The sequence below is a fragment of the Danio aesculapii genome, chromosome 6 (genome assembly GCF_903798145.1).
Source record: "Danio aesculapii chromosome 6, fDanAes4.1, whole genome shotgun sequence".
Classification (NCBI taxonomy): Eukaryota; Metazoa; Chordata; class Actinopteri; order Cypriniformes; family Danionidae; genus Danio; species Danio aesculapii.
The window spans coordinates 29,356,174-29,368,828 of record NC_079440.1 but is presented as its reverse complement, the minus strand read 5'-3'; the positions used below and the strand labels follow the sequence as shown (position 1 = coordinate 29,368,828).

Below are 12,655 nucleotides of genomic sequence, written 5' to 3'. Positions count from 1 at the left end.
CAAGCTCTATCAGGTTGAATGGGAAGCGGTGGTGTACAGCCATTTTTAGATCTCTCCAGAGATGTTCAATAGGATTTAGGTCTGAGCTCTGGCTGGGCCACTCAAGCACATTCATCGAGTTGTTGTAAAGCCACATATTGATATTTTGGCAGTGTGCTTTGGGTCATTGTCCGGCTGAAAGTTGAACTTTCGCCTCAGTCTGAGGTCAAGAGCACTCTAAAGCAAGTTTTCATTCAGAATGTCTCTGTACATTGCTGAATTCATCTTTCCCTCTATCCTGACTAGTCTTCCAGTTCCTGCTGCTGAAAAACATCCCCACACCATCCCCACCCCACACCATGCTTTACTGTAGGGATGGTATTAGCTTGATGATGAGTAGTGCCCGGTTTTCTCCAAATGTAACATCTGGCATTCACTCCAAAGAGTTCAATTTTAGTCTCATCAGACCAGAGAACTTTGTGTCTTTTGGTCTGAGAGTCCTTCAGATGCCTTTTGGCAAATTCCAGGCAGTGAGTGGCTTCCATTTGGCTACTCTACCATACAGGCCTGATTTGTTGGATTGCTGCACAGATGGTTGTCCTTCTGTAAGGTTCTCTTCTTTCCACAGAAGAACGCTGGAGCTCAGACAGAGAGGACCATCGGGTTATTGATCACCTCCCTGACTAAAGCCCTTCTCCCCGATCACTAAGCTTAGATAGCCAGCCAGCTCTAGGAAGATTCCTGGTGGTTCCAAACATCTTCCACTTATGGATGATGGAGGCTCTCTGCTCATTGGAACTTTTAGAGCAGCAGAAATTTTTCTGTAACCTTCCCCAGCCTTGTGCCTCGAAACAATCCTGTCTAGAAGGTCTACAGACAATTCCTTTGTCTTCATGCTTGGTTTGTGCTTTGACATGCACTGTTAACCCTGGGACCTTATATAGACAGGTGTATGCCTTTTCAAATCATGCCCAATCAACTTAATTTACCACAAGTGAACTCCAATTAAGCTGCTGAAACAACTCAAGAATGATCTGTGGAAAAAGAATGTTTTAGCTCAATTTAGAGCTTCACGGCAAAGGCTGTGAATACTTATGTACATGTGATTTTTAAGGTTTTTTTTTTTTAATAAATTTTCAACAATTTAAAAAAATCTTTTTTTTCACATTATGGGCTATTGTGTGTAGAATTGTGCGGAAATAAATGAATTTAATCCATTTTGGAATAAGGCTGTAACATACAAAAAGGGGGAAAATGTGAAGTGCTATGAATACTTTCCGGATGCACTGTATTTATATATATATATATATAGAGAGAGAGAGAGAGAGAGAGAGAGAGAGAGAGAGAGAGAGAGAGAGAGAGAGAGAGAGAGAGAGATAGAGATATATATATATATATATATATATATATATATATATATATATATATATATATATATATATATATATATTGTATGGTATGCCTGTTTCTATCGAATATATTAAAATATTCTGTATTGTTGTTGTTAAATATATTTTATTATTAGATCTTCCTGTTTGTTGTCAAATTCTTACCATTTCTTTATAAATCATTATTGTGAATTCACCTGCATTAATTGTTAAAAAGCCTTATGTTGAACACACACTATGAACGCACTACGTACAGTATGCCGCCGCCTATAGAGGTTCCATTCTGTAGCCCATAGCGAAACAGGTGCAGTGGTCATGGGGATGTTTCATTTTCTGTTCAACGCCCATGTCTTCAGATCATCGCGGAAGCAGGAAATAGTGTAGTGCACCTGACGCGGAGACCAACAGTCTGGTAAACACACAGCAGGTTGATTTAATTCTTGCAGCCATTGGTAAGATGCTACGTTTACCCGCATATTTAATGAGTTTAACTTTAGTTAAAACTTATGTTGTATTTTATACAGTAGCCTACGTTTCGATGAATGTTGTAGCCTACAGGTTATTGATGTGAATTAAGAATTAGCCTGACGTTCCTGGATTCGACTGCGATTTCTCTTGATAGTTATATGATTTTAGTAGCCTACTATTGAGGATGTTCTTGCCCTCAGAAGTTTAGTAAAATGATGAGATTGAATCTGATTTTTAACATGACACAAATAGGGCAACATATAAGCTAATAGCCTACATTTCTTGCAAAAAAAGATGTGTACTTGATAAAGTTCCGATCAACAAGAGATTAATCTCTATCATCTCAAGTACTGAAGTCATTTAAAAATTCTACTCATATGTGTCATTTCTTTGTACTGTATAACCGACTACACTGTTGCCACAGTAAAAGATATGACAAAAAAAAATCATGACTACAGATGTTCTGGTTACTTTAACTTGTTTTAATAAGTTAATCAGATTTCAACAATGTTAAGTTGTACAAACTTTAGCATTCTATTTGTAATCAGTTTGATCAGTATATGTTGAGAGGATTTGATGGATTCAACAAAAAACCTTTATGTGTGGATTATTCTGATACAAATATTTATTAAATTCAAGAATAATTGTAAACAATGTCTTCTCTTCTTCTTTTAGTTGTAATTATTTCTTTTTAACTACTTAGGTATTTTAATGACAGCATTACTTCATTGATAGCGTTTCATATGATCTTATCTTTTTAGGTCACTATGTCAGAGAAAGATGAAGAGACGTTCAAGTCTGTGGACTTAGAGCTGCAAACAGAAAAATCTTTGGAACCAGACAACAATCCTGAACAACCTACTAGAGAAACAGAGAAACCCAGTGCACCTTCCACAGAGGCCAAGGTGGAAGCCAACCCGTCTCCACATGTATCAGCGGCCAAAGCAAAGTGGAAATCATCTTCAGAACAGTTTAAACTGAAGAGATTCTTTGTCATCAGGGTAATGACCATACTTCTTAAAGTATCAGTTGATTGAGTTGTTCTGCTGTGTTATTTATCATAATCTACACTTCTTTTGTATCCTGAGTGCTGTGGTGCAACAATTGTTGCTGCTCTTTGGTACAGTTGAATGCTCTCAGAAACACCTTTTGTAAATATGAGTGGTCAATCATCCATTAAGCAAGTAATGATATTCTTTACTCTTCCATTGCTGCCTTTTGTCTGCTAGTAGGCTATTTAGTCACACTTCTGTTTTTCACTTGCAGAGATCACAGGCTTTCTTCCTGTTTTCTATTTCCGCAGTCTATGAGGTCATTTGATTAACAAATAGCATATGTTGGCCAGCTCATAGACCACATTTTGTTTTGTGAAAGTGGTGAAATGGGTGAATTCAGTCTGAATTTCTTTAACTCTTTGAAAAACTTTTTTTTTTCCTCCCACATCTTAGATTGAATTATGTACTTACGCCACTCTAACTAATTATAAAATAATTATGATTAATGATAACGTATGGGCAAAGGTCAACTAGGTGGTTACGATGCCTGTTAAAGTATTTAAAACGTAAATGCGTTTTATTATGAAAATCATAATAATTGTTATATTATATTCATTCATTTTTTTTTCCGGCTTAGTCTCTTTATTAATCTGGGGTGGCCACAGCGGAATGAACCGCCAACTTATCCAGCATATGTTTTACGCAGCGGATGCCCTTCCAGCTGCAACCCATCACTGGGAAACATCCATACACACTCATTCACACACATACACTACAGCCTACCCAATTGACCTATACCACATGTCTTTGAACTTGTGGGGAAAACTGGAGAAGCCGGAGGAAGCCCACGCCAACACGGAGAGAACATGCAGTACTATATATATATAATACTGTAAATTTATTTGCAATGCTATATATTTGCCATTAATTTGGTTGTGTTGTCACATCAAGGCTTGCGTTTATCATGAAAATCATAATAATTGTTATACTAAATTATATTATATTGTAATATATCGTATTGTGTTGTATTATAATATATTATATTACATATAGCTCTCTATTTGGGGTTTAGAAAAACCCTGAAGCCAATTAATAGTTAGAATCAAATAATAACAATTCAGTCAAACTAATTCAAGGCACTTAAAAAATAAATAATAAATCTATTTGCAATGCTATATATTTGCCATTAATGTATGTTGTCACATCAAGGCTTGCCATTTTTAAATTATAATTCTATCAAAGTTTTTGCCTATATGTAGTCATATGATAAAATTTTCTTATGAAATACTAATATTTGGTCAATGTCAAACACACCTTTCTTCAAAGGAGAATGAACATTGAAAGAAATGAGTGGCATTTTTCACTTCTCCAGTGATTTACTGAAAAACAGTAAGAAAGAAAGTCACTTTATTATACGATATGCAGTGAAAGAAAATTGATGCCAAAATAGCTAAATCTGCAAGGATTTGCAAAGAGAAAGCGACAATCCCTGTCATTCAAAATAATTTGCATAGCATCACATTTACTGTTCTGTAGCAGGGCCAGATTAAGAACAAAATAGACACTGTAGCAAATCCATGTTATTGCCACGGTTCATCCATTTTTAAAAATGATTATTTTTATAATCATCATTATTATTCATTTGCTAATTATTAGTATTATTATCTAATTTTCTACTACTTGATTTAAAATAAACAACATAATAAACTTCAAACGGAAGAAAGAAAGAAATGTGCAACACTTCCTAACTGAGTACTTTGCAATAAATAATTTACATAGACATTTAAAGTGAAAAAGTTGTATTAAAATTTTATCTGAGCAAAAATTCCAGTTAATATATTTAAAATCCATCTTCCTAATTTCCAAATATTTCCACAGCTGATTAGATTTACCTGAGATAAATATTCTGCATGATGGAGATTTTTTTGACAACTGTGTGTAGGCTTTTTGATTTGGTCGTAGGCTGTTTCATTAATATTATATATCTGAGGGAAGGATTGTGTGGCTGTGTAGGAGTGCTTCAGTTATGAGTCAATTTGACATGATTTTGTCTATCATAGCAAGTCTTGCTGTAAGTTAATCAATAACTTATAGTGTTTGAATGGTATTTTTTGTTTTCTACATTGAGTTCACTTGGTTAACCTACATTGATTAGGCGGTTCTGGCAGTTGAGCCAAAATACAGGACTGTCCTGGAAAAAATCTGGTCACCCTAAAACAGGGCAATTCAAAATTCTGATTTGGCTACAGCCACAACCAGCCACAATATAGCATAACCCACAAAATAATTGACCTTGGTCAAACTTTAGCTTAGCTTCTGCTTTGGAACGACATTCTTTCTCCAATGATGTCAGTTTGATGGCTTGGGCAGTATATCTTTCTGTTAGAGATGGTGAGGACATTCACAGTACTGGCTTGCAGCTGGAAGGGCATCCGCTGCGTAAACATACAGTATGCTGGATAAGTTGGCGGTTCATTCCGCTGTGGCGACTCCAGATTAATAAAGGGACTAAGCTGAAAAGAAAATGAATGAGTGAGGACAGATGAGCTTTAAAATAAAAGTCTTTGCTAGAAATACATAAAAAACTGAGGTAATATAACTAACGCCTTTTACATTTTTGGAGCAGAGTGTCACCCTAAATATCCATCTTTTGTTATTAGTAGAATATCGATATTGGTTATCATCAATAAGAGCTGAAGCGCAAATGACGTATTTCCCAAAATAGTGTTTTTCTGTAATTCCATTGTCTCCTAATGCACAGATACCAGGTAATGTACAAAAACTAATTGTAAAATCATTTGATAATTAATGTTAAAGCTTTTTGTTTTGTGTCATTTTAGCCTGGAACACTGGACCATGGCATCGAGGATGTTAAAACTCTGGTGGATCCCACAGATGATGGAGCTATCCAGGGTGTTTGGCTCATGGCAGAGTAAATATCTTTCTTTCTTTCTAACACAGAGCAATCTCATTCAGGTCTTCCATCACATAAACAAGGCTGCAGTCCATTATCTCACACTGTGTTGTTTAAATAAGTAAAATGTGCTGGAGATAATGATATTGAAATAAACAGGCAGCAGAATGGGGCTGCTAGAATACATCTTGCTAAAAGAGATGGCAGATTGTCAACTTCTATATGTCTGTGAGCAGGCTTTCAGGAAACAGTTCAAAGGCCTTGCTATTTGATAATTAATAATATATATTATATTTCCCATGCTCCACACTGCTACTTACAGACACACAGATATTTCCAGCAACGCCTGAGCTGCTCTGTGGATTGAATTTAGGCTTGAAACAAAAGATGAAGTTCATTGAATTCATGCTTTCTGACGGCTATAAATTTATTATGGAAGACATTGTAGGAAATAGCTTTAGCCGTGCCTTGCCTTTTTGTGCTGTCAAAACAAAGACACTTGAAAGGCATCATATTGTTTAGTCAAAGTAGCATTAACTATTGTCATGTGCCTTGTGTTAATTATAAATGCATTCATATCACTTCAATCCATAACCTGTGCACACCTTCACATTATGAGATTTACTAATAGCTTGCACCAGTGCATTAAAGAGATAAAGAATAAAAATACATTAAAACATGCAGCAAACGCTTGGCAATAAAAGGTATGTCCTTATTGCAAATGCATTTGAAGAAGTTTTTATATCACATGTAAAATTTATGGAAGGAGATTTTTTAAAAAGGTGTATCGTGCACGCCCATTTTACTCAATCTCATATTAATCTTAAGTACCTACTGTATAGAGAAGTACTGCATCCATAAATTCTCTGAAAAGTCTTTAGTTTTTTATACTTATAAACAGCCTAGTAATTCTATACTGAAATAATATCTGTTATATCGCTGTAAATAAAATGAGAAAACTATGATTATGGCTCAACAATGTGTATGTATGTGTAAATATATATATATATATATATATATATATATATATATATATATATATATATATATATATATATATATATATATATATATATATATATATATATATATATATATATGTGTGTGTGTTTGTGTGTGTATATATATATATATTCCTGTATAATTTTTTCCCCAATTTCTGTTTAATGAAAACACAACACATTTTTAAACATAATACTTTTAACGACTGATTTCTTTTATCTTTGCCGTGATGACAGCCCACACACTGAATATATATTTATACAACAGTTCTGTCTGGTTCTTGAATCTGATTGGCTGATAACCATACGATATTTTGCCAGTAACAGCTCTCTTAACCCTTTACCCTTCTGTATTATTCCTTAACCCTTTACCCTTGTATAAATTCCTTTACCATTGTGTATTATTATTATATACAGAGACAAGCAGAGAACACTACAGTTTGACAAATATTGCTGCTGTTGGGTTTTTTTTGTCAAATGAAAATGAAGCAGAGGCGGGGTTTCTGTTGAGGTGACCGCAGTGTTTGTGTTGTCAAGACAACTACGGAGACTTTTGAAGATGGAGGAGAGACTTGTGGTTGCTGTTTTGAGTTATCCGGTGCTGAGTGAATCACAAATCTTGAATATCACTATTGTTAAATTTTAAAATAATATTAATATCAAGTGCAACACTTGCGCACATTACGCATCTGATTCAGTCGTTGCCTAGCGATATGGAATGCTTCTTTTTTTTCTTTTCAACAAAAAAGGCAGTGTGGCACGTTCGGTTTGATCGACCCCATAGCTTGTCTTTGAGCAAAGACGGTTGACAATGTTCATCCACAAGATGGCGGCAGAGACTGCATAATAAGCCCTAAGAAAAAAACAGCGTAATTTCAAACTACAGCTGACCAAATCATTATTAAACAAGTAAATGACTTTCTAAGTCGATCTCTCTCTTTTTTTATATTGTAGTGCTGTATTTATACCATAGTAATATTGTGACAGTGAAATACTGGGAAATCTCTGTAGACTGATGGCATTTCATGCCGTTCAGCCTTATAATTTAAAAATGTGAGCAAAATCACCTGTTTTATCATCACTTTAGACATTAGGCTAGAGAATCATTCAAATGCTAGCTCTACCATTGGTTAACTGGACATTGGTTAATGAGCAACAGTTTCTGCTGTTCTGACATCAGCTGCAGATGTGAAGCAATGGGGAACGAAAGTAGTTCCTCATACAAAAAGGTTTTGAGACTCTCCGTGTTTGACTTTCTTTTTTATACACCCGATTATGCAGTCAAACTGTTGTATAAACGCAATATCTCACTAGTAGCAGTGCGACGTGGCTGTATATCAACCTGCGGCCTGGTGCCTCCCACCAGTGCCGATATACAGTCACATTGTACTGCTATTAGTGTGATATTGGTCATATATATATATATATATATATATATATATATATATATAATTTTTATTGATTTATTTATTTTTTACAAATTCACATTGTTGTACTTCACAAGAGACAATAAATGTGTTGTTTTCAAAAGTTTGTATTTTCAGGCCTCCAAATCACAGTTGTAATATAAATTGGAAAAAAAATTGTTCATTTGCATATTGTCTGTAGAGGTTTTTTAAAAGTCGCAAATTTGAGTATTGTTTACAATAAAATGTTACTTTCTTTTTTTTCTACTTACAGTTTTCATTTTTAAGACAATATTTGCCATTTCTTTGCTATTTAATAGTACAGTTTTATTTGCTGAGTGAAAACCTTCTTTAAACCAGTTTGCCAAGCTCTTTGAAAACTTACAGTAGCAGTAAAGGATATCTGTTGAGTTTAAAGGGTCTTGTGATGCCAAGGACATCTTCAACACTGTTTGCAGTATCACATTCAAAAGCCCCAGGGCACTGCTGAGAGCCACAGGGTCTGTTAGTGTGTGTGTTTTTCTGTGGTGTGGAAATGTTTGTGGTCTTTCACACTTTCTGTACATCCCCAGGCCCACAGACGCAGCCAAGGTGAAATCATTCCATTTGCTTACTCAGAGGTTTCTGAACCAATAAAAAGTACCTAAAATGACACAAGAGTGTGTAAAAGCATTGTGCTGTATTATGTTTTTCATGTGCTGTTTCTGTCACTGTCCAGATTTAATGTTCTGGATAAGAAGAAAATTGCGCATAGAAGTGTAGAGATCTGGATACAATTCTTGTGTGTTTTTACCTCGTCATCATTGAGTAAGTTTCACAGTTCCATGGTGAGAGTGCATGAACAGCCTCTCGTCATCCTGCTGTACATGCTCTTCTCACTGGTCAATTAGAGCAAAACACTGACAAAAGATATGAGTTCGGTATTTTGAGAAAACAAAACAACCATGAAAAGTGGCTTATGCATCAGTTATGCATTTTCTGAATGCGTATCTTTGTTTTGACATTACATCTGGGATTTAAAAATGTGGCCATGCATATTTTAACTGTGCCAAAGGCAACTGCTGAAGCTTTTAGAATATGTAGGCCTTCATAATTAAGACCCACATGCTTATAGACATTTTTGTAAAGCGACTTAAAATAGGTTCACAGAAGGACACTGCAACAATTTTCACTCTGAGAATTAATACATTTCACAAGCTAATAATAAAGAAACTGCAAGTAACCTGTCGAACATGTGAAATGTGTGTATATATATATATATATATATATATATATATATATATATATATTTATACTTACATACACATAAGTCTATGGGGTTTGATCGACCCCATAGCTTGTATTTGAGCAGGTTGACAATGTTCATCCACAAGATGGCGGCAGAGACTGCATAATAAGCCCTAAGAGAAAAACAGCGTAATTTAAAACTACAGCTGACCAAATCATTATTAAACAAGTAAATGACTTTCTCAGTCGATCTCTCTCTTTTTTATGTTGTAGTGCTGTATTTATACCATAGTAATATTGTGACAGTGAAATACTGTGAAATCTCTGTAGACTGATGGCATTTCATGCCGTTCAGCCTTATAATCTAAAAATGTGAGCAAAATATATATACATATTTTAACTGTGCCAAAGGCAACTGCTGAAGCTTTAAGAATATGTTGGCCTTCATAATTAAGGCCCACATGCTTATAGACATTTTTGTAAAGCGACTTAAAATAGGTTCACAGAAGGACATAGCAACAATTTTCACTCTGAGAATTAATACATTTCACAAGTCAATAACAAAGAAACTGCAAGTAACCTGTCGAACACCTTTAAAATAATTAGAACAGAAAATATGTAGTGACAACAATCATTTGTTAAACTCTAAATAAACAAAGGTCCAAGAACTGGTTTTAGGATCTTTATATGCTTGAACAAAGCTGTAAAAAGACTGTGAATGACAGATTTGTGTGAATGTACAGGTAGTGCCAGTATATTAACGTAGTGGTCTGCAATCAGGCCTAGTAGGGGACCAATGCATGCTCATGTTTCAGAAAAAATAAACCCATGTTAATGAATGATTCAGTGTATGAAAATGAAAATAGCAGCACCTCAGCTCATATATGTAAAAGCAGTGAAAAGCAAAGATAGCAAAATAGCAATCTTGCATGAAAAGCTAACAGCTGAAAATTCTTATGAAGTTAAATATGATGCTTAAACAACAAGATGACAACTAATTCAGTAAAATGTCATATTTAAGGATCCATTTCACAAAGAAAATTGCTCCCCATTATGATCATTTACAAAATACATTACTATTAAGTGTCAAAATGAGGATAGGCCAAAAACAACATGGTGCGAAATACAGAGGAGACTAATGTTAGAAGTGGCACTTTCTGTATTACGTCACCTGACTAAAATGTTGTTTCATAGTGGTGTTTGATGCTTCCACTATTTACAACTCCATCTTTCTCATCAGTTTTGTTCTGAATTGGAGCTAAATGAACACATACCTCTCTGTCCAATCATCTTTTATCTTTTCTTCATCAACTTTAGTTTCTGGAAACTGACATCCTCACCCATTCAAATGTTAACTGTGGACAAACACAAGCTGACCAGATGTCACAATGAAAATATCACACAGAATAACTTAGTTTTGGACCATTGACAACATAAAAAACTAACACATTTACAAGTTTAACTTACTTTTATCAATGTAGTTATCCATTACATACAATCAGTGCTCTTTAAATATGAAATGGAGACGGGTACATATTGAATTCTCTCTGAGACCAGAGGCCCTGATGTAGACACTAGTTTCTGTTATAGTTATCTTTGTACATATTCTTGGCATGAACGTGCCTTTAGCATGTATAGCAAAGCAAGATCAGGACTCGAACTCAGACACCCACATTTTTTACTGCATCATAAATCAGTCAACCACTTTAAATTGTGGCCTTAATTATTATGTACCTGCATTTAAAGTGTCATTTGATACAATGCAATTATTATGCTCATACATGTTTTGACATTACATTGTACACTCACTGGCCACTTTATTAGGTACAGCTTAGTAGTACCTGTTGGACCCCCTTTTGCTTTAAGAACTGCCTTAATCCTTAGTGGCATAGATTCAACAAGGTCCTGGAAATATTCCTCAGAGAATTTGGTCCATATTGACATGATAGCATCACGCAGTCACTACAGATTTGTCGGCTGCACATCCATGACGCCAATCTCCCGTTCCACCACATCCAAAAAGTGCTCTCTATTCGATTGAGATCTGGTGACTGTGGAGGCCATTTGAGTACAGTTAACTCATTGTCATGTTCAAGAAACCAGTCTGAGATGATTCTTTAGTTCCTAAAACCCTGAGATGCTTTATGACATGGCACGTTATGCGGCTGGGAGTAACCATCCACCTCAAGGTTCGAGGTGTTGTGCTTTCAGAGATGCTCTTCTGCACCTCGGTTGTAACTGACTCAGTTGTCTTGCTATTCTCCTCTGACCTCAGGCATCAACAATGCATTTGCGCCAACAGAATTGCCGCTCACTGGATATTTTCTCTTTTTTTAGACCATTTTCTGTAAACCCTAGCGATGGTTGTGCGTGTAAATCCTAGTAGATCAGCAGTTTCTGAAATACTCAGTTAAATCCCATTTCATCCCCATTCTGATGCTCTGTTTGAACTGCAGCATATCGTCTTGACCATGTCTACATGAGTTGCTGCCATGTGATTGGCTGATTAGAAATTTGCGTTAACAAGCAGTTGGACAGGTGTACCTAATAAAGTGACCGGTGAGTGTATTTTAAAAAATCATCTGCATCTACAGTGTTTACAGTATATCTGTAATAATTACACTGTTGACCCATACCTTAAACCTACCCATGCCACCAAACTTGTCCATAACTTCACCCATATCCCACCTGAATAGACCCATAATTGTCCAATCCAATACAACATGAACACTGTTTTTTTTATAATTTAAAAGCATACAGTAGCAGTTAAGGCCACTTAATATAAAGTGGGACCTAATATTGTGCATTTGTACAAGTAATGTCCACATTTTAATACTGTCTCCATCTTCCTGTGTAGGGTGGATCATTGGAACAATGAGAAAGAGCGTCTGGTTCTCATTACAGAGAACACCCTTCTCATCTGCAAGTATGACTTTGTCATGCTGAACTGTGAGCAGATCCAGAAGATTCCACTTAACTTCATCGACCGCATCTGTCATGGTGCCTTCAGCTTTCCACCACGCTCCCTTCTAAAGTGAGTAACACTCTTTCCCTCTTCATCATTAGTTTATTATCTGTTGAAAAGGCCACATTTCACAAATTCAACAACAAGTTTCTAGATGTTCATTTGCCAGCAGTTTTTTTATCTTGACATCTGATTTTCATGGTGTCTGCTCAATTGTGCACGTTTGAACCCAAAATACAACACACAATTTTTTAACGCTCTGCTGGTCGTTAGTGTGCCACCTGTTGCCATGTGCAATGAAGCCTCCTACAT

General features: G+C 35.6%; 1 protein-coding gene across 1 annotated transcript in view; it reads left to right on the top strand.

Moving 5' to 3' along the window:
- The first annotated feature begins 1,718 nt into the window (after positions 1-1,718).
- tprg1 (tumor protein p63 regulated 1) overlaps positions 1,719-12,655 on the top strand; it is a 37,970-nt gene continuing 27,033 nt past the window's right edge. Inside the window, exons 1-4 of the mRNA XM_056459921.1 lie at positions 1,719-1,819; positions 2,597-2,836; positions 5,671-5,762; positions 12,236-12,412. Of these exons, the coding sequence (XP_056315896.1) occupies positions 2,603-2,836; positions 5,671-5,762; positions 12,236-12,412 (503 nt within the window). The 5' untranslated portion in view covers positions 1,719-1,819; positions 2,597-2,602. The remainder of the gene's footprint in view (positions 1,820-2,596; positions 2,837-5,670; positions 5,763-12,235; positions 12,413-12,655) is intronic.